This window comes from Onychostruthus taczanowskii, unplaced genomic scaffold (genome assembly GCF_017590055.1).
Source record: "Onychostruthus taczanowskii isolate IOZ18803 unplaced genomic scaffold, ASM1759005v1 scaffold68, whole genome shotgun sequence".
NCBI lineage: Eukaryota > Metazoa > Chordata > Aves > Passeriformes > Passeridae > Onychostruthus > Onychostruthus taczanowskii.
This window is the reverse complement of record NW_024504566.1, coordinates 270,044-293,455: the sequence shown is the minus strand read 5'-3', so window position 1 is coordinate 293,455 and position 23,412 is coordinate 270,044. Positions and strand designations below refer to the sequence as shown.

The following is a 23,412-nucleotide window of genomic DNA, read 5'->3' as shown; positions in this document are numbered from 1 at the left end:
ATGGGCACAGGGTACTGGAGATGCATGAATAATTGGATAGCTACCTGCTACAAAAGGAGATGCGAATTTAAAGAAGGAGAAAATATACAAGTACCTACATGCCAGATGAAGCCTTCCAGTTTGTTTCAGATTGTGGTTTACCAGAATAAGCAAATAGCTTGAAATTTTTCCTTCCCCTTGAGCTATGGGCTCAGATCTTGTCAGCACAGATTTGTGATTCATCCTCCAGGTTGATGCAATGAGTTCCATAGTGTTAATTGTGAGTATTGCCAAAAAAGTGTCTGTGCTTCATTTCTTTCTGAATGGCAATTAAAAAGCATATTAATGCAATTTCTAACATTTGAGTGGGGTCTGGGTTTGTTTTTTCCCTTTCCATTAGCACTCTTTTTCAGGACAGTTTTCCAGAAACTTATCCAGCAATTCACAGCTGATATGCCACTCAGGGTGAGCCATGTCACCTACAAAGATACTTGGAATAAAAAGTTATATAGAGGTAGACACAAAGTTGACTCATGGCTGAACTCTACGTTGTTAGGAGGTAGTCTAGTAATGTAACAATATTGTATAAATATTACAGCCTAAAGAAACCAAAAAGTAAGAGATTTCTCAAATACCAGAATTAAAAATAGTTCTGGTCCTTTAAAACTCCTCCTATAGATTTCTCTGTTGAAAGCATTCCTTTAAAAAGACAGCATATTCCCACAGAAGCCACAGTTATTTTCTTTATACAAAGAATGCTAAGAAAAGCAGGTTTTAATTCCACATGTCTAAACTGCAGTCTCCAAAATCAGAGGATATTAGCCTAAAACACAGTTTACTATGCTACAGGTACCTGGCCAGGCAGTGTTAATTTCAATGGATATTATTTGCCACTTAAAATATTGACCCAAATTTTTCATTCCAAATATCTACAAATCCCACCAACAAGAGTGGAACTCAAAATGCAGGAGAAACAACCTCTATGCAGAATCTGTTTTCACAGAAGGCAGGATAGACTGATTTCTTTCTCACAGAATCACAGAATTTCTAGGTTGGAAGAGACCTTTAAGATCATCCATGATGATCTTAAAGAGTCCAACCCATGTCCTAACACCTCAACTAGGTCATGGCACCAAGTGTCACATCCAGTCTTTTTTTAAACACATCCAGGGATGGTGACTCTCAAGTCACAACAGACTTGAAAAATAAAGCAAAAAAATTACAAGATTCAACAGATGCATTTGAAGTTGGAGGAAACCAGAAATAAAATATCACTGCTTACAACCACCCTTAGTTACCTCCTAGCGCAACACTCACATCCACTTGCTCTGACTTCTCAATTAGTAAACATAGGCAAAACTAGAAGATTTAAGTGTGCAAAGTACTCAAGTGGAAAACTAACTGGAAACATGCTCCACTTTCATTTTATGCGATTTTTTAAAAAACTTTGTTCACAAACACAAGCTTGAGATGGATGCAAACAATTTCCACTACCTGCCAGAAGTGTTTATTGGCTGCAATCACACAAGTGAAATTAAATGGTACTGTTGAAGGAAATCTTAAACACTGTTCAACAGAAACAGCATATCCCTAGGCAAAAAAAGCTCACCAGGTGAAAGAAAAGTGGCACCATCACTGTCTTGGCTCAAACATCCACTGACACTATTAATCATCAGTTAAGAGATCCTTACCACGTGCGACACAGTCAACTGCAACTTACAACCTTGATTTGTCCGCAGCACTACAGTGCAGTCATCCTCAATTACAAGCAACACAACAGCAGCTGCTCCTGCCTCACATGCCCACCAGGAAAAAAAAAGAAGTTCTTACTCTGTACGGACTTTTCCATGCACTCTTCCTGCCATGTTATACTCTGCTTTTCTTCCAAAAAATTGAGAAAATTTATAAAATTATTGAGTTGCTTTTAGTTGCATTTACTACCACTATCTAGTTCATTTATTTCAACTATTAGTAACTTCTTTTAAAGAACAGACATGGCTGAGCTGAAAAGGAAAGTAGAACAAACCTGTATGTCTCAAAACAACTGCTTTGTTTAACCCCCTACTACTGTAAGCAGCCAGGAGGCTGAATTTTCCTTGTATTCAGCACCATTTACTTCAGCTCCTGCTCTAGCACAACCCACAGGGGATACTTGTACTCCAGTATCTCCTGTGATATATCTGTGCCATTATTACAGGCTGCCCATGTTGTCTGACTGAAGGTCTGCCCAGTGTAAATGCTTGCAAAGGTGGTTTGACTAGGAAAACAGCCACAGCAAAATACAGAACAGTGGCAGCACTGCAAAGCGTGGCAAAGAGGATTCTGTGAGGACAAGTAATACAGTGTTCAAAATGAATAAGGATACTCATGTTACACCCAGGACTGCTACTGAGCTGGGACGGCCTCAGGAGCTTGCCAACCCAGCAAAGCCCCCACCAGAAGGGAAAACCCTGCAGGCCCATAAACTATGTAAGACTACATATTTGAAAAGCCATCAAAACTAAATTTCTCCAAGTCCTGACACACAAACTATCTTGGTATAACAAAGACCAGTACTGTCCCTAAGAACAGAAAAATAGGAAGCAGTAGGAACACATCTTCCCTCCAGAGCCACTAAGATAGGCTGCTTAGCTAAGCACTAAGTCTTGACCACAAAACACCAAATCATGCCTTTTTGGAGGTCTTCTCTTTTATTAGGCTTTCCAGAATTTAATATACTGGAAATAGTAGTGTTACAGAACATACAATCAACTTGAATCCCTCAGTCTTGCAAATTACACTAAGAAGTGATACCTATTTATATATATATCTGAGGATTGCAGAAGAATGAAACCAAATGTTAAGCGCAGGATTTAGTCTGAAGGATATTCCTTGTCCAGGACACTGTCAAAAAAAAAAAAAAAACAGCCAAAAAAAAGACTGAGGATGTCCTGAAACTGCAACTTCCACTGCTATGAAAGAGACATCCTGCAGTCAGATGCATGCTTCAGTTGACCATGGAAAAAGCTTCCAGAAGGGTATCATCAGGTCTACGACTAGCATCAGTCACTTAACCAACAACAGTCAGAGCACTGACGATGAATTTAGTTCCATCTTGTAAGAAGAAAGGCTTTCTGCAAGTTGCAGGTCCTGAAGTACCAATCCACTCACTTGCACAGAACCAGTGTTTTTCTGGAGCAGTAAAGGCAGTACATTTACTGGTCCATTATAAAACACAATGAACCACTACAACAGAGCCTTGGCCTTTCAGCTGATTGCCTATGGATTATGTACAGCTCAGCAGACTTTAGGTCAAAAGTGACAGAAAACATTGTAACAACATTTCCTGCCTGCCTCCCTCTCATGCACACACAGGTACATCACAGCTCATCAGCTGAGCTCAGTAAAAAAAGTTTCTTTTCAAACAGAGCATACAGCTGTACATTTACAAGCAATACTATGGAAAATCTATAAGGACAGCAGCAGAGTGACTGATAAAGTTCTCTCAGTCCACTGCTTCCACAAGCACCAAAACCAACCAAATAATGGAGACAGTGGTGTTTTGCAGCCACCATCTGCACCTTCAGTTTTTCAGCAGTATTCATGATCAGACTAGCCATCTGTGTAATCTTAAAGAGCTTCATACGCACTAGTCTATTCTCACCAAATTGGCAATGACAAATGCTGAAGTCCCATCACACATATTGGGACAGCTGCACACAGGGCACACTTTGAAGCTTACTTCAGATGTTCTCTTCTAAGAGCTTGACAGTCAGACCTTACTAGACAGTGTCCACTTACTCCTGTACAGTTTTATTCAGGACTTCAAAGGCTTCATGACCCCAGCTTGAACAAAGCAATCCTTTTTGCACAAAAACTACCATTCTGTTCCACATGCTGTTTAACAGTTTTCTCTCTCATTCAGATTCTGATTTCCACTTATTTTTCAGTCATCATAGGACTTCATCTCAATTCCAAAGCCCCTGCCATGGCCAGGGACACCTTTCACTAGAACAGGTTATTAAAAGCTTGAAGACTTCCAGAGATGAGGCAGACAAAATTTCTCTAGGCAACCTGTTTCAGTGACTCACTGGTACCACAGTAAGAATTTCTTCCTTTATAATATGTAATGTAAACCTATTCTCTTTCAGTCTGAAGCTACTCCTCCTTGTCCTGTCACTATGTGCTCTAGTAAATAGCCCTTCTCCATCTTCCTTGTAGACTCCCTTCAGGTAGTGGAAGGCCACAAATAGGTCACCTCAAGCTTTCTCTCTTCCAGGCTGAAAAATCCCAATCCTCTCTCTGCCTTTCCTCGCAGAAGAGCTGCTCCACCTCTCTAATGTTCTTGGTAGCCCTCCTCAGCACCAATGCCAACAGGTCAATGTCCTTCCTGTGCTGGGGATCCCAGAGCTAGATGCAGATAGAAAAAAAAATCAAATATAAACTAGGTTTGGTCCCATCCCTGCATCATTCATCAGGAGCCAGCCCTTATGAACCAGGTGTGAGCCCCAGGTGTGCACTGTCATCCCATCTGCATCTCTTACCATGCACAAATCTCATCTATTCTGGCGAAAGATATTTCATTTATTGCAAATGAGTGAGGACTCTGAAAATATCCATCCTGCTGTTTCTTCAAAGCTCCAAAAGTTAAACGAACAAGAGCTGATCACACCCACTTGTACTGCAAGTGAGAAACCCTGCTGCTATAAATACAGCTTTGACTGAAATCCTCAAGACAAAAGGCCTTGCCTGCCACTTAGGATCTGTCCACTGAATGCACAAAAAAAGACTATGGGCAGACCATTCAAGTACCTTCGAGAGCTTGGAGTTCATCTTGGGTCACAGGATGCTCTGAAACTCACCCAGTCAAGAAGCCACCCCTGAATATTCCCCTCTTTATATATTACAGATACACCAATTCCCACGAGTAGCCCTAATTCAATTTCACTTCCTACTAGTTTCCAAAGGCACTTTTCCCCCAGTAAAATGTACTCCCCGGCGGGAGCTGCCTGGCATGGGGCCAGGGGCAGCAGGGCGGCACCTCCGGACAGCCCGCGGCCGGGCCCGCCCTTCGCCTGCGGGCGGCACCGGCCCGCATCCGGCCCGGCCCGGCCCGCCGCACTCACCCAGAAGAGCAGGTTGAGGGCGTAGAGCAGGCAGCGCAGGCACTTCACCGAGTCCTCCCTGGCCATGGCGAGCCCTCGCGGGACACAGCCCCATCCTCTCACCACATCCTCCCTCCCGAGGCCGGGCCGCCGGTGCCCTGCAGAGGAAGAAGGGGAGAAGGGTGGGCGAGTCCGCCTTACAGAGGGACCAGCCCGCAGGTGGAGGCGGCGGAGCCGCGCCGAGCCCGGACCGGCCGCGCCCCGCGGAGACCCCCGGCAGCCTCCCTTCCCCTCCCGCCCCGCCCGGAGACAGCGGGGGGCGAGCGGTTCTCATAAAAAATGTTAAATGCGCGGATAGGGAGAAGCCGCGGGCTACCCCAGCGGCACAGCGGAGCTGAGCTGAGGGCAGCGGAGGCACGGCCCGGGGACGCCAGCTCCCGCTCAGCTCAGGCTGGACGCGCTGCCCTGGGGAGGCAGGGCGGCCGTGGGACAGCGGCCACTTACCGCCCGGACGCCTCCCGCACTCACTTGCTCCGGCGAGGACTCATGGGGCCGGGGCACGGCAGCGCAGCGCGGAGCCGCGGCGCCCATGCCCTGCGGCGGGCGCGGGGAAAGGTCGGGTCCCGGAGAAGGTCCGGCCCGGCCCCGCGGCTGCCCCGGCCCCTCCGCCCCGCCCGCAGCGCTCCGCCGGCCCGCGGCGCCTGCGCGTGCGCCGCCGCCTGCGCCGTCCTGGAGCGGACAGCCCCTGGCGGCGCTGGGCAGGGCCGTGAGGCTGTGCCCCCGGGGAGGCTGTGCCCCCGGTTCCCGGGCAGGGCCGTGAGGCTGTGTCCCCGGGGAGGCTGTGCCCCGGGTTCCCGGGCAGGGCCGTGAGGCTGTGCCCCCGGTTCCCGGGCAGGGCCGTGAGGCTGTGCCCCCGGTTCCCGGGCAGGGCCGTGAGGCTGTGCCCCCGGTTCCCGGGCAGGGCCGTGCCCCCCGGCGGGGCTGTGCCTCTGGCACACACGCTTGTGCGCGGTACCCTCGTTGCGGCAGGGCTTGGGAGCTGGTGGCCTTTTTCCCTTCAGGGGAGATGTTAAGCGATGGGCTGACTGGAGTTGAATGACACGAAACCCCTCCTCTTGTGACACTTCGGCCCAGGGTGGCAAATGCCACACGAAACGCGTTTGCAGTGTTTCACAGACATCTCACAAAGTTCCAGCATCTGCGCCGGAAATGAAACTGCCAACATCAAACCCAAATCTGGTCATTTACAGCCCAGCACCACTCCCTCTGCTAAACAGCAAATTTAAGAAAAGCAACCCTATTGGAGAGATATTCTAGAAATGCTCAAAATCTGTAGTTGTTTAGGAAAAATGGCTGTTGACTCACCCCATAACCTGCGTGGAACTTTCACATGACACAACTGAGCTGAAAAAAGTCATCCTTCTGAAAGGCTTTAGTGTGTGTGCATCTGGTGATCAGGGTAGGAATTCTGTAGAATCACAGGATGGGTTGGTACCTTACAGCTCATCTAGTTCCAGCCTCTCTTAAACTTGCAGCTCACCTAGTTCCAGCACCCTCTGAGAGGTGTTCTGCTCCACTGCAGTGAACACCCTTCACCAGGCTGCTCAGAGCTCCATCCAGCCTGGCCTTGAACACCTCCAGGGATGGGACATCCACAACTTCTCTGGGCAGCCTGTTTGAGTGCTTCATCACCTTCACAGTAATGAATTTTTTCCCTAATATCCAGTCTAAACCTTCTCTATTTAATTAATACTGATGTCTGTATTGTTACAATGTGTGTTTTTATATATACACACATATTTCAAAATTAAGAATGATATTTAAAACTCAGAGTTACGTGCAGATTGGTAACAGATTTTCCATTAATACATACAAAGGTGTTGCAGTGCCACCATCAAAAAATTAGAATAAAATATACTGAAAAATATTTCTTAACTAGAACAGGAAAATACTCTTGAGTTCATGGTATATACAGATCGTTTTAACAACTGGTAGTTAAAGCTGAGAAAGAGGAAAAAGGATGTAATGGATAAAATCTAGCTCTTGTAAGGCCAAAGAAAAATCTGTTTCTTGAAGAAACAATGTCTTTTGTTGAAAAACCACACAAAGTCCAGATATTCAAATGCTTATCACTGAAGCTGCTGGTGGAATCTCAATTCAGTTTTAATTTCACTGTTTGATGCTCTCGTGGTGAACTGGGGCAGAGTCTTCAGGTGTATTTGCTCCTCCTTAAAAAGAAAGTTGACCATGGAAGGACAAAATCCCATGCAACAGGGATTTTATGACAAATTTATGTAAGTGAAATTTGTAGTAAAGTTGAAAATAGTTAAGTATATTGCAGAAAAGTGGTATGTGAAGATTTTTCCTCCTTAAAATTTGCTAAGCTTTAACTGCTGTTTTGATCCTCTGTGAAATCATGAGCCTATCTGGGAAGTGTAGTAACCACATTTAAAATCTTCAGTGAATGTTGATAATTCCATACCTAAATAAGGCAAATTGAGCTACAACAGACACTGCTAAAAGGTGACATTGTACATTCATCCTGCTGTTTACATACCATTCATTCTTTTTATTACTACAGACTTCACATGAACACAGTCAGTTAGACAGATCTTGAACAGGTATGGTGTTTTCAGTGAATCTATGCCAGTTTACAAAAACAGTGTCAGTTTACAACTGAGCTCCAGCCTTGGCTAAGAACAATCTAATCTGATCTAAACCAACATAAAAATAACTCAGGTTGTGTTTGTGTTATTATTTGTTCCTGGGAAGAGACCAAATTGATTGAGCAAAATTTTATAAAAAATGCACAGCAAAAAATGTTCAGTTGTCTTAGGCTCAGTGATTTTTCTTTAAACATGCCTAAAATAGCATACAAAAAGTTCTCTTACTCATTTCAGATATTTTTTGGCTTAGTGTAAAACTATTCCTAAAGTGTGATAAGGAAATTAAGGAAAAAAAAAATCAGTCTTATAGACATCTTAGACTGTTAAAAATCCTGCTTAAAATGGCACCTCAAGATTTTATGTCTCTAAGTTTTCATTCTTTGAGGTCTTTGGTCATAAGACACTCTCAGAGTAATTTTTTTAAATTCTGCTGCAGCAACTTCATGGCAAATACAAAGAGGGTCCCTTAGCTAGTTAAACAATTTCTCTGTCATTTTGTTGTTAGCTAAATCATTAGCTGTCCAGAAGAGATTTTGCTCAAAATCTAAAGAAAACAGGTCCTATTTATGTCTGCTCAACTACAGGGGCAAGAGCAAGGTCTCTTTGGAATACTGCTTTCCACCAGGCTGTCAAACTTTGTGATATTTCCATGATGTCAGCACTGGGAAAGAAATACACAGGCAGTTCCCATACATTTTAAAGAGTAACCTGTTTATTTAGGGCAAGACAAGAGAGTATTTTTTACAAACAGAAGTGTAATGGTGAAGCTCTTTATAAGTTTTTGAAATATGAGTTTGTTGTTAGCAAGTAATGCTTATTTAATGCAGAGAGACTTATGAGCATGGAAAGCCTTGTGGATTGGTATTTTTTGCTTGGATTCTCAGATGCCTAATAAACTACAATCTGAGAAGCTTCTTTTTCTGTCACAGGACATCCACAATAACTTTCTAATATGAATTCTCTAGACTTAAATAAAATGTCATGATACAGTCTTTCCATCAATGACAGAAGAGGGGGATGGAAATTAAATGAACTCCAGTAATCTCTTTCCTCTGCTTATCTGCCTATTTCAATTTGATGTATGGAAACGTAATATCTGTAAGTTACTTCCTCTTTGTCAGATGTGCTTGAAATTAGCCAGCAGGTTCAAAAGCTGTTAGAAGGATGTGGTTTGACAGACATTTAGTGTGTATGAATACAACAGTATGGTTTTGTTTCCTTGTCAGGAAACCTGAATAAAAGAGCAGTAAATACGAAAGACACCCACCCAGCACATGACTGAAAGTGTCTTTAATTTAAACTATGTGATCAAGTGGAATAGCATTAGGCATGCATGTAAATTTATAGCTGATAATTACCTGTTAATATTTGGCAGGAAACTTCATCACTGTAAAAGTGATTAGTTAAATAATGACCTTTTATATGCCACTATATATTTATACATATAATTAAAATTACTATATAATTAAAATTACTCAGATGAGCAGTGAATGGAGAAACACACACATGGATGTGCTTTGGCAGGTATTCAGTTTAATTCTGTGATATATCTACTCTACTTGGTCTACTCCAATGAAGAAGTTGATCATGGACAGGTTTATTTCCAAGATTTTAGTATAAGCTAGAAACGTCTTTGGTAGCACCAAAATGTTCTTAATGAGTAAATATTTTTTTCCTGCCACATTGTCTGTTAGATGTACAAATTCTGTGATCCCTTTAATTTCCATGGTATTTGTAAAGTTTCAAGGATAGTTAAGTCATTCCTTTCTACAAACAGCTCTTTAATTCCAAGTCCCTGCCAGGTGCAGCCTGGGCAGGCAAATCCTATAACTGACTTCTGTCTGCAATGAGTAATTTGCATGACTAACAGTGTCAACACTGAATTTAGGATGGATTTCTGAAGCTAGCTTGTCAGTGTCTCAGGTAGGCATCTCATCATTTAGTCTTGCCTTCTCAGTCTTTTACTTGATTGTAATGGTATTCTGTACTTTGGTTTTACTGTGCTTAGCTTATCTCTTTCTCAGCTTTGTTCCAGATCTGTCTGCTCTTTAGCCTTGACTCAGACTTACTTAATTTCCTTTCCTTTGTTCTTTGAGCTGTTTTCTCTATCTCTGTGTTTCTCTTCTTCTGGTCTTTGCTTGATACCTTTCTTAACTTCACTGGGGTCTGGTTTGCCTTGCATTTAAACTTGGTTCTTGTCTGGTCATCAGCTCTGGTTATGACTGTCTACCCAATGAATATGCCTCTCTAATGACAGGTTTAATGGCAAGGGCAGGATGGAGGTTCGTTTAGGAAAAAATTATCAGATACACAAACATCCTTAAAATGGAAAGTTCTAGTTGGCTCAGGAATAGCCTGTCTTGTAAATGCATGTTTGTAGCAGAACCCAGCACTGCTATCATGAGGTAGAAGTTCCCTTCTTTCTTTTGAAACAAAGACATCAAAAAGCACCAACTTTTTCCTGTATCTAGAGCTTGGTTTTACTTGAACATGTAAACAATGGTCTGGAATGAGGCATCACTTGAAATTAATAAAATACAGATTAACAAGATTAAGTAATTAAAACCGTAGTCTTGGAAACACTTTGGTTTAATGGGCTCTTGAAAATGGTCTTTCTGGGATGTGAGCATACACTGCCAGATAATGTTGAGCTTCTTGTCCAACTGTGCCCCAAAGTCCTTCCTCTTGAGGCTGCTCTCAAATAATTCTCTTTCCAGCTTCTGTTTATGCTTGTGATTTCCCCAATCCAGGTGCAGGACCTTGCATTTGGCCTTGTTGAACTTCATGAGGTTTGCATAGGCCCACCTCTGAAGTCTCCTAAGTTTCAGTTTCTTACCAATGATCTTCAGAGTCCTGTGGATTATAGTCCACACTTCCTTTTCAGTCACAACAGGGGATTTTACACGAGCAAAGAGCACATTTTATTATCTTTGATGTGTCAACAGCACTGCTAGTTATCAAGGTTGCTGACACTTCTTATCATAAAGCCCTGGTGCTGTGGAAGTACAAAGGAGATCCTGTCACTAGAGAGCAGCCGCTTTGGAGAACTGTAGTCAGTCTCCACTGCGAAGTTCCCGTGTGGCAACTTGCTTTAATCACATTTTCCCCAGGCAGTTATTTTGTTCTCTCTTTTATTGTCCAGCCTGAGATCTCACAGGCTGATTCACAGAAATACTAAACATTCACAACTTTATCTGAAGCTACTGGGAACTGCCCTTTACAAATATGAAATGTAACTCATTGTGAACTACTCAGATGGATTAGCTTGACTTCTCAGATACTTGTGTTGTACAGCTGTAGGGAAGAGATGACAAAACTGTTCTTTCAGAGAAATTTGGAGGAATGTTTGTGAAACACGTGTGCTATGAGAGTCAAAACAAGCCAGCAGGGAATGTATGGCTGTCCTAACAGCTAAAACTTAACAGCTATTTCCAATTAGCAGTGGAAAGTATATAGACCTCACGCTGAATGAGGATAAAAGAATATCCTAAAAGGCTCATTCTTTGCACATAATGAAGCAGGGGTCAAGGAGAAGAATGCATATGATTGTATAACTAAAGTCGATGTTGTAATTTAATAAGGGAATAAAGATTCACCAATATCTTTAATTCTGACACCTCCTTATTTTTCAGCATTTGACAAATTATCTCTTGTGGCATTTTTCCTTTGGGAAGGTGCATATGAACTATGTTTTTATAGAAAAGTCTCTTGCCAGCTAAGGTGAATATGCTGCTCTGTACACAGCTGCCTTTTGGTCACCTGTTACACCTTACTGTTCCATCTAACTATGGGATTTAGAGCTCAAGTCTGATTAAAAATTAGCAGAGAACTTACTAGTTGTGATAAAATCAAATCCACCGTTACTTAAGTAATCATCAGTTTTCTTGTAGCCTTACAGGGAAGGGATAAGCCTTCCCCTTCTTTCCATTTATTTCACCTTCTTTCTTTTTTCTCCTTGTCCTTCTTTTAATCTCCCTATCTTTTCTTCTCCCCTTCTACATGTCCTCTACTGCTAAATCTGTTTTTCCTTTTTAGTTTCAGTATCTTGTCCAGATTCTTCTCTGCATTGAGATTGTTATCCAAGATACATATTAAAAAAAATATGTAAATATACATATTTTTAAAACAGCCTCTGAGGCTGTTTCTGAATCACTGTCATGGTTTAGGAAAGTTATTCTCCAGTTTAGTACTCCCCCCTAAAAAGACCATACTCTGCTGCCCTTCCCCCTCCAACGGCAGGGACAAAAGACAAAGATCACAGTTTGAGAGATAAGAACAATTTACTGTAAACAGAAATGAGATAAGAAAATGAACAATAACAGCAACAATATTAATAACAAAAGGTATAAAATGGAGAAACCCCCAAAAACAAATGAATACTGAACCATTCCACCCATCTGCCATGTTTTCTCCACCTGAAGGAACACCCGTCTCCTGGGAAGCAAGAGTCCCTTCCCCCACCCCTGGCAATGACATGGGGTGCTATGGAATAATAGTAGAGTCTGGCCATACACCTTCCCAGCTACCACAAAATTTTAACCCTGTCCTGGATGAAACCAGGACCATCACTTACACCAGTCTTCTGATGGCAAAGCCTGAAGTGACTGTACCTGAGATGCCTTAACATAAATGGTGTTCCCTACTCCTTGGATCTGAAAGCCCCCCTGGCTGGCTCACAGTTCCCATGAAAATTGCTTCTGAAACTGTCGTTGGAGGCTTGAGTGAGATGCAGGTGAAAGCAGTACACAAAAGACATTAAGAGTAGGTGAGACAAAGGAGAACGTAAAAATCTGGAGAATGATGGAGGGATGTTGAGGCTTGAAAAAGAAAAGAAGACATAATGTATGAAGAACTATATATTACTTTGCTATTATTACAAAGTCTGGCAGGAAGTATGAAAAAAAAATGCTTTAGACTGATGTCCCTCACAGAAGGAAAGTAAGTTGCCTAGCTACAATTTTATTGTAATTATAATAAAGTGGGGTTTTTCCATATCAGAAGATACAGATTTTACCATGACTTTTTAATTCTGATGTGTGATAACTGGATTTTTATAGGAAAAAAGGTATACATCTGCCAAGATGCTTATCTAAACAACAAAATTATAAAAGGCATGGCAAATCCTTATGAGAAGGATGCCTGTCAATTCATCTTTTCTTTTACGGAGTGTCTTAAATTGTCCCATGGTAGGTTTTAATTGCTTTGAACTTACATGTGGAAGAAGTGACATATTTAGGTATCTAAGCTAAAGCTGTTTTTCTCCACAGAATGATGAGTGAGACCAAGGTTATGACCATGTTTGTCCTTCACATTGTAATCAGTCTCACATTTCTGCAATATGAAGCATTGTATGCAGGAGTTATTAGGCTAGTATCACGAGAGTCAGCAAGTGACTAGATTTCATTTCAGTCAGAATCCAAAACAATCTTTCACAGGACAGTGAATGACTGTGACTTCCTTGATATTTTCTTCTACTTCCTGCAAATTACCTGAGTAGGTTGCTTGTGCCCTAAACCTGACCTTCTCTGTGCTAGCACTTTTTGAGTAGTGTTCTGTGTAGGCTCTGATTTTTCAATGAAGCCTCTATACCCTTGCTGCAAGACAAACAGCATTACTTCATAGATACATACAGCAGAAATATTGTACAGCTTCATCTGAACAAAAAACCTCATTATATTCTCAAGTACTTGTAATTCTCAAGTATTTTGAATTTTAAGTAGGCAGCTGAGAATGTATGGCATTTTTTGGTTAAAATTCCATCACAAAGAGTCTCTTTATTTGACTTTCCCTAAATGTAGCCCATTTTTCAAGGGTCAGTTGGCTGCTTGTCATGTAAATAATGTGTTACTGAAATGTTGATGCATTACTCCCATGGACAACAGGCCACTGAGGCACTGAGGAATGGTGCTGGATTTGCAATGCAGACATAAGCATGCAGAACTGGCCTGCCACTCAGTGGTGCAGGACATCATCAGCTCTTGTGCCACCACCCTTTGCCACTGACATGGCTGAACACAGCTACATCATCCACCACATAAGATATACTGGGCACAAACGGGGGCACAGAACTGCTGTACAGCTTTAGTATAAATCCTGGCAATGCCAGAATGAGTGTAAATCGACTTCATAGGCCACTCTGAGAAATACAGTTAGAGAATCAAATGCCTTAAAGCTCAACTTTGTGCAACACTAAAACACCATTATTAAAGAGAATTGTCTGCTCTGAGCTAACATATCAGTGACTTGGACACATACCTGCTGTCATGTATCCATGATTTTCCAGATGACATTTGGAAGATGTTAAAATGGCATTACAGTCCCAGGGGATTCCTTATCAAAGAACTCTTACCTCACTACTACACCATTTGGATGCTTTTGATAGCTCTGACACGTTTAAAATTGAATTGTCTCCTCTGTTTGCACCACACTAGTATGTATCAGCTCTTTCAGGATGAAAGGATATCTTACTGCGCTTCAGAAACTCATTAAATGTCTATTTGTAAATAAAGTATTTGTTCCACAACACTAGGTGTCCTTGAACCACTACAATGAACAGCTCCACAGGACGTGTCCTAAATGTACTCAAGGCTCCAGTGCATAATGAAAATGTGACTTGTCTATTAAGTGTCCTGGGAACAACTTGTTATGGCCTATAAAGCATTAGAAAAAGTGCACACAGTGGTATTCCCAGAGCTGAAACACAAATCTAATTAGACTCCCATAAAATGTCTTATTCAAGTCTGAAAAATTGCTAACTGATCACAAAATTTGCTTTACAGATTAATAGACTAGTTTAATAGCTATAGTTCTCACTGTGTATGAACGACTTTATGCATTTGGCTGTACAGATATTAATTACTTTGGTTTTTATGTAATACATGGTTATATTGCTGTTATTTTTTCAAATGAGACCTGCCTCAGGTAATCTTTTTAGCCTGTGTTTTCCTTTTCCTTTTTTTTTTGTGAATGAAAAAGAAGTCAATCTGTTTTCCAAGTTAGAATTAATTTTCAGATTTCTCAGCAGCTGAATACCTAGACTGGTATTCATGCTTTCTAATTATTGAAAAATATTTAATTCAATCCAATAAGACATTAAAAATAGAAGCAGCACAAATTTTACATGCAGCAGTATTTTAGACACAAAACTGATTAAAATAGTAATAGACCTTTTGGGGACACTTCTGGGGACACGTTGGATTTATAAGGAGTTACAGGGTCTGGGAGATAAGCAAAAAGAACTTCATCTGTGTCTCATCATAACAACACCTTCTTTGTACTGGTGCTACAATGATTAGTGCTGGCCACAGCCTTGCACTGAGCACCAAGAATATACTTTCCATTTTCTGGAACTTGAGATGGCAGTTTTCATTGCAGAATGTTCAACCTTGTTTTCATTAAAAAATCCTTTATTGCCTATAAAATCCAATTCTTAAATAGTAACTAACTGCAGGACAATGAAGTTTTTTTATATGGCTTTATAAACTAATGAGTCCACACCCATGTCAAAATCTAATGCCAGATGTTATGTTTGACTATTAGCAAGCCAAGAGAAGCACAGAACATTTTATTGAGAGGGAAAAGCTTCACTGGTAAAAATTTTTGAGAAGACTAGAGATAAAGGAAATGGAAGTACAGTTTCAACAGTAGAATAATACATTTTTAACTTTTTTAATGATGGAGTAATCACTTCAGAAAAAAAGTATCTGAAAAAACATGTTAAAGCTAGTTATTGCATTTCTTGACAAAATATCCATTCAGTTTAATTTTCTCTTCATTAAAACATTGATCAGTCCAGGAGATGACCATCCAAACTATTTTTGACCAGCCACCGCTGTTTCCAGCATGTTTACTGGCTTTATGTTGGTCTTTCATGAGTGACCATGACTTTTCAGTATTGTCTTTCAGTCTTCTTTCATGTCTACTTGTGTTACTCTGTGCTATGTTTCCCCTCTTTCAAACCTATAAATCTATTTTAATTCTTCCCCATCAACAATTTCCTTTCATTTTCTGTATCCTGAATTCTGGTAGAGAAATCTTACAGCAACTTAGGGAGTCTCACTGTAAGCTTCTCCATTCTTCTTTTATTTCTCATATGGATAGTTCTTGTGTTCTCTGTCTTTATTTTTTCAGAAGGTCAGATAATTCTTTAATTTTCCAGTAAACACTCAGTAAAACTTTGCTTCTACCACCTGATGTAAGAGAAATCACGTCCTAAAAATTCCTCTCTTTCTATATCTGCCCATTTTCAGTCCACACTGGTGCCTTCCTTCTCTGAAGCCATGAGATTATTAAATTGCAGCTGGAGGCAAGCAGGATTTTTTCAAACCATTATATACATGGTGTTAAGAATGTACCTTACTTAGCAACACAGGAAAAAAGAGACCTTCCCCGCTGTCCAAATAAAAAAATAAAAATTTAGATTGCTGAACAACAAAAATGGGAGTTATGTTTGACATGATCCTAATTTAAATGTGTACCTGATTATTTACAGTTGTGTTGGTGTTTTTTCATGCTATTGTCCGTCTTAAATATAACCTATATATTTACCAGCTACATGTTCTACTCCTAAACTTTGACAGTTTCTCACCATCATTTGTTATTCTTTTCTAAACCTGAGAGCATGAAGGTTTAAGAATGTTTTGTTAGTTCTGTAAGCTGGTCACTAAGCTTGAGTGATGCAATTTTATGAAAGTAATAATCTGAATTATTTGTAAAGTTTATGTTCTTTATGAACAGCACTATATCTTGTACATTTTCTTTTTTCTTTCAAGAAAATTTTTTAATATAAAGAATGTAATGAAAGCTCTTTCATAGATGAAATTTATATTCAGTGAAGGAAGCCTCCTTTGATAGTGTTCCTTTTCATCCTGAAAGTGATAGAACAGTGGCTGTGCTCACCTGACAAGTAAGAGGTTCTGTGCTACCTTGGGTCCCCTCTCAAACTAACCATCTTCTACCATAACTTTCTTCCATACAACACAGTGTGGCACCAATGATGGCCCTTTAATGGGATCACTGTTATTTATACAGTCTTAAGTAGTAAAGTCTCCACTGGGAGAGATTTCCTCAAACTATCTCATGAAGATATGTATAAAACGTACATACATGCTTTCTGTCTTACTTTACTTTTTTTCTCTATAATTAATGATAGGAACTAAAGTGTTTTATTTCTAAAACAGGATGTAATGATTGAAAAGTTGTGCAAGCGAAACTTATCATCCTTCAATCCACAGATCTGTTATGCTTCATGTTCACTATATGGTGTAAAATACTTGGAACAGATGGAAAAATTGAAGGTGATTAAGATAAAGCTATTACAAAACCTGATTTAGCCATTCTATGTTGTTCTGTCCACGGTAACTCCTTGCATCATATGGCACCTGTGTATATGATGCAAAGACATTTCTTAAAGTTGCACAAATACTAACTAACATGAAAGGCAAACTTCTGTGTGTCTTGTATCAATGTGAAGTATTTTATTTCCATTATAAAACCAGAATTTCCCATAATTCACTGGGTATTGAAGATGTGACATTGTAAACAAACTATTATTCATAAGGGAAAAACATATAATATCTAGAGATGGAAAAAAAAGGTTTTATGGGAAAAGAGGAGAGCAGTGGGTTAAAGGCACAGCTGGTGTGTGTATGTTACCCGATATGGGAGTTCTGCTCTCTGTTGCTATTTTGTCACTGCTGCAGTAAGGCAGTAAATGATAGCTACTAGTAATTCACTGAATAAGGCACGTGTCCTGTCCAGCTGTATCCATGCCTTCAGCCTTCCTGTGAACAGACTAAAGAGCAGCCTCTACAGAAAATCCCTCAGAACTCACTAGAGGTGAGGAGGTTAGCAGGGTTCTACAGAAATTACTTTAAAACTAACAGAACTTATATAAGCATGTGTCTTTTTCAATTTTTGACATTATCTCACAAGATTATATGTGACCATTACTTCCTCATGTAATCTCTAAGATAAATTAATAAAATACAACAAATTTATGACATTGCATTAAATTATATATCTTACCTTTACAATGTTCTCGTTGTTCTTTTTCAATTCAGTTGTATAAAAATTTTGTATAGAACCACACAGATGTCTTCACTGAAAATATGCATTCTTTTCCTATCCCTTTCAATTTCTGAACCTCTAAGTCTATATTGTGCCAACTGAAATGAATTATGCAGGGACAAATAATGAAAAATTTAATCATAAACAAGTGCTGAGTACCATTGCCAACATGTATATACGTGTGCAGTCATACACACATATAATATATACATATATGGAGAAGATGTGTGTTTGGAAGGGGGTGACTAAAATTCAATCCTGAGTGAGTGATTAAAGCTGAACTCATCATCAGATGGCAACAGTTTTCCTTGATTCATATATGCTGGTTCTGAACTAAAAAACATAAAATATATTTATTTTTAATGGCAAATAAATTCTCACATCTTTGAGACAGGCAGAGGACACAAAGTACCTCCAGACTGTAGTTTAAATGTACACGTGACACTACATACAAAGGCATTTAGCTCTGGCTACTATGAATTTTTGCAGGACCCTTTAAAGTCTTTGAAGACTGATGTGACCTGCACTAGTCTTCTTTTAAACAGTTTGATGTGACCATATTGCTTGCTGCCTATTTAAGGAAATGTGCCTATAGTTTTAAAAGAAAATACCAGGGAATGACTATACATTAGTTTTATGCAGTTAATACTGATTGAAACTAGAAAAGGGAGAACACTGATAGTAAACAAGTACCTGTATAGGTGTATTTCACTCTTAGGTACCTATATAATAACTTTCAGTCCTAGCATGATAATTTAATCTTCTTTCCATTCTGTTCTAGCTTGTTCCAAACACTGTCCCATTTGGCACAGAAACTTCTAGTTCTCTGTTGGAAACCAAATATTTTTCTTTGCAGGGGCAGACATTTCTCGGTCAAGTTCAACAAAGGGACCACAAGGGACCTGTCTCTGTTGTCCAAGCTAGCAAGATACATTTACGAGCCAGCATCAGTAAATAAAGAAGGCAGGCTACAGCTGTCCTCCAGCAGTTGAGGTCACTGAGCAATCCCAGAACCACAAGCCAGTGATTTAATGGAATTTCCCATTCAGACAATTACAGCACATTTGACCATATCACAACACAAAGTGTTGGTTTCTTATTGCATTCCCACAACAACAATAACAACAACATCCCAAACAAACAAACTGCTCTGAATCAGGTTTTTCTATCTGGCATCTCTTACTTTTTGCAATTCTGTAATTGAGTACAGAGAGGTTCAGAGAGAGAAATTCTTTTTAGTATGAATTATTGTGTGCCTTTTAATGTACTCTACAGCCTACAATAAACCATGTATCTGGTATGAGCCAAGGCCATTGTTTGAAGGAGGGGCACACAGCAGTGACAATAAGAGGTGCTCGGGAGGGCCCATGAGAAAACAGCCCCCTGTAAGGGCACACTGACAAGAGACCAAAAAGTAATTGCCATGAACAGTCAGAATGTGCTCTAATCTGAAGGGTTAGCTGTGAACCCTGCCAGTCACATGGCTGAGTAGAGATAAGGAAATAAAAGTAGAAAATGAGTACTTCTTCGTGGGAGGAGTGTGCTTGTATTCTGGTACTACCTATAGGGTACCACACCATATGAGAAATATGATAGAGGTCATTTTAGCTAAAAAAAGGTATAATTGATTTTCCAGCCATTGCACGTCACTACACAGAAAACTAATGCATTGCTCTGAGATCTAATATTTATTCAAATATAAGACCATATGAATTTTAAAAAGCAATTATAAAACACTACAATCTACTCTTGCAAATTACCTGTTGTAATTTTAGCTCTAGACAACAATGACAAATTACAATCCTCATTTCAAGGATATGAGATGCATTATATAATGCAGATCTATAGTGTTTTGAACCATTAATCATTATCACCTGGCAGCGCTGTTTGAGTTGATCCTGTTTACAAAAGAAAATAACTGCTAAGACATACTGTTTTAGGCTTTTCTTTATCCAGTAAGTATTCTTTAGAAGAAATAATTTATAATCTTCATTTGCATTTAGCCTCAAAATGGAAAAACAGCCCAGACATAATTGTAGCAAAGAAAGGTTGACATACACAATTAAAAAAAATATAAGACCTATTTCTATCTTCACCAAATATTCTCTTACTATGCCATTAGCAGCTGTTATTGAATTACAACATTTTGTGACCTCATAGTTTTAAAATTATGCTTTCGGCACACAATCTAGGAGCCACTGGATTTTTCTCAAAAAATTTGTAAAACCTTGTCTTGGAAGACAGATGAAGTTAGTTCTTCACACTTTCTATCATTTTTTTCAAGAAAGATTTCCCTTTCTGTGTAGAGAATATTGTCAATCATGGAGTACCAGAATTCACTGCTAACAAAGTAATTCTTAATGTTAATTCCATCAGAATATAATCACAGTCAAACTGAAATTAATTTTTAATAATTTATAAGATTTTTTAAATTAAATCTGTTCCCTATTGATGAAAGATACTCAGTATCAGGTTAGACTAGGAACTGGGGCTTTTTTATCCTGTAAAACTTTTTAAGGTTTCTTAAATGTTCCTTATCTTTATTAAATGTCACTAAATACTTGCAATTTAATGAATGCACATATAATAGCCTGGCAGTAAGAGGAATTTACCAGGGATATGAAAGGTTCAGATTCAGTCTGCAGGTCTGCCATTTCTTCCTGTCCCAGAAATATGCTCCAGCCACCAGGAAATCAACCCTACAGGGGTTTTTCTAGAGATGGATTATGACTTTCTCTATTTGTATATTTTGTTCAAATTCTCTGCAACAAAGCTGTGAAGCTGAGTACCCAGAATCATAACCAGACAGAATATTGGACTAGCTCCACAATGGTTTCTCTCACACTAAGCAGATCAAGAAGAAAAAGATCTCAGGGCCAATCTAAATCAGACAGAAGACACTTGTGAGTTCGTTGCTTAACTCCCAGGAGTTTCAGGACCACAAGGCTATTACCTAGTATGCTCTCACTCTCTAGAATATTGCATTTCAGTAAAAGCCCTGTTGAAGCACTTAGGTTCTTGCAAGCATATTAGTTTAAACAGAGTATTTTACAGCTAAAAAAACTGTATAATTGAAGAATTCCCAGTCAGCTGCATTCCCAAGTGTTTTGCATTAATCTTTAAGGACAGACACACACAGAAGAGCCAAGAAGATCTGAAGTTGTAACTGAGTGAAATATAGGATTTTTACTAAAGAAAAGAAATACTAGCTCTGTTTTCAAATTGCATTGATATAAAAAAATTGCAGTGATTTTAGTACTTCCCTTATAAATTACTGACAGATAATTATCAATAAGGAGATTTGTGCCTTTTAAAAATACGTTCCCTTGCCACATTAGTTCAGCGTTTCTGTAAAATCAACTTGTGGCCTCCTGCAAAGTAACTTTCTTTTCTGGTAAAGCCCTTATTTCTTGTAACTTCTGGGATGCAAACAAATTTAATAGATATAACATACGCAAATATTAAAGACCAGACAGTTCTGCAACTTGCATGAAAATGAGAGGTGGAAAATTTCTAAATTCGAACCTCTTCATCAAAATTAACACTTTTGTTAGTAAGATCTTCTGTTCATGTTACAAAAGCTGTAGCATTCCTGACACTTGCTACCCTGAAAATAGGCTGTTCCTTGCAACTATTATTATGCCAGTAAAGTCCAAAGTGACTGTGACTGTGTAATTCTCTTCATATTTCGTTGAAATACAATATGGACACATAGAGAGACAAATTCTCCATATGCACTAAAAAAAAAAAAATAAAAAATTGAAGGTTTAAAACTTAGATTTCTTTTTTTGAAAGAAATTAACAGAATAATGGAGATGTTTGAGAACTTGGAAGAAGAACAATGCTTCTAAAATGGACTGCAATGGCACTCGCTTCTGCTTTCATAGTGCATTTTCAAATAACTTTGTACATGCTTACATTAGGGATTTTTGCATATATGCAAAAATGACACAATTTCTTACATCATTATGGAATGTGCTGATTGCAAACCTTTAGAACTCATCTAAAAATATGGTAAACTTACTTCTCCAGTGCATGAGATGAAAAACAAATTAGGTATTAACTTAGCCTGTCATCACCCTTTATTCTTCATTTCTGTAGGAACTAACATGACAGGGCTCACCACATGTGGGACCATGAATTTGCATTTCAGAACAAAAATAATAAACCATAACAGCCTTAAAGTATGCTGATGCAAGCCAGTAAGGAATAGGATTAGTTCATTTGTAAGCTAAGCTATACTTCTAAAATAGGTACATTTAGATCATATGGAAGTTTAAAAAATCAGACAACAGAAGTCAATAGGACAGTTGGAGAGGAACTTCTGTGCTCTCCAAGTTGTCTGTATTTTCATCAATTGTAAACATCTTAATAAAATAATGATCATCTAAGTTAGCTTCCCGAGAAAGAGCATTTGCCTGTATCTTTGAAAGTATCACAGCTACAATGTTATTACCACCTTGAATACATATGGTAATTTTCAAGGAACTCACTTGTTCTCCCTTTTTTCCCCAAGTTTTGCCTTACATTATCAAACCAAAGAGGTAGACTCATGCTAAATTGCAGTACATCTCTCCCTGGTAAGAAGTTAGGGTATTTGCCTTCTGTCAGTACTGTCCTTCCTGTAAATCCTCTGAGTCTGAACTCCAGTTTCTTGAGTGCCTCAGTCTCTGCACAGCTCTTGAAACCATGAAAAAGGTGATTCCTGGATTATACTCAGGTGTCTGACAGTGTAAGCCCAGAGGCAGTGAAGATTCATGCCTGCTCTCAAAGTCTGCATCCTCTCCTGGGTCAGCTGTGCTACTTCAGTCAGTCATAATGTCATTATTTTGGCAAATTTCTGTTACTTCCTTCCCCTGCTGCCACTTTCAACTTCTGTGAATTGCCTTCAGTGACAAAGAAGGCTACAAGAGCATGAATTTGAGTGGAGAGTAATACAATTGCATTGCCATCTCCTAGATGTGTGCTCTGAGCACAAGACTGTTCAGCTCTTTTATTTTTTTACCTGCTCCATCTGTAGACCTCAATTCTCAGAGGATACATCTTCTGATCAGCACAGGGCATAGATGGCGTCATATCCCACATTCTTCTGTACCATTCATGGCATACCAGAAATTTATAGCATTTCTTGATGGAAACTAGTAGATATGAGCCAATTCCAGGCACAAGCATGTCCTGGCCTCATATTAGAAATACACGTATAGATCTGAAAAGAAAAAGGTATAAAATGTCTTTCATTACATTCTATCATTAGATAGAATGATATACTTTCATTACATGTCTATCATTAAGATAATCACTTCCCTACTTACTGCCACATGGTCCAGTATCCAGGATGGCAAGAAAATCAAGCAAACAAACCTGGACATTCTGTGAGCACCAAACCTACTTAGGTTGGTTCCTTGTGCATAAGTTATGTTCATCAGCAGAAGATTTTTTTTATGGTTTGGGTACTCATTGCTTTTGAGTAGATTTTATTGAGTCTAATACATGGAAGGTTCATATTGCAATCTTCTCCTCAGTGAAAGGGAGAAAAAAATTCAAAACTATTAGCAGCAGGCAAGCATCTAATAAGTACACAACTAATCTCTAAAAGAACAACTGTTTTTTTTTTT

General features: G+C 39.4%; 1 protein-coding gene across 3 annotated transcripts in view; it reads right to left on the bottom strand.

Moving 5' to 3' along the window:
* Window positions 1-5,753, bottom strand: part of TSPAN12 (tetraspanin 12) — a 39,911-nt gene extending 34,158 nt beyond the window's left edge. For 2 of the 3 annotated variants that reach the window (XM_041421037.1, XM_041421039.1), the window contains exons 1-2: window positions 5,568-5,753; window positions 5,085-5,221 (exon numbers count right to left, since the gene is read on the bottom strand). In XM_041421037.1, coding sequence (XP_041276971.1) covers window positions 5,085-5,150 — 66 coding nt within the window. In that variant the 5' untranslated portion in view covers window positions 5,151-5,221; window positions 5,568-5,753. The remainder of the gene's footprint in view (window positions 1-5,084; window positions 5,222-5,567) is intronic. The other variant, XM_041421038.1, reaches the window with a different exon arrangement.
* Between the last annotated feature and the right edge of the window lie 17,659 nt (window positions 5,754-23,412).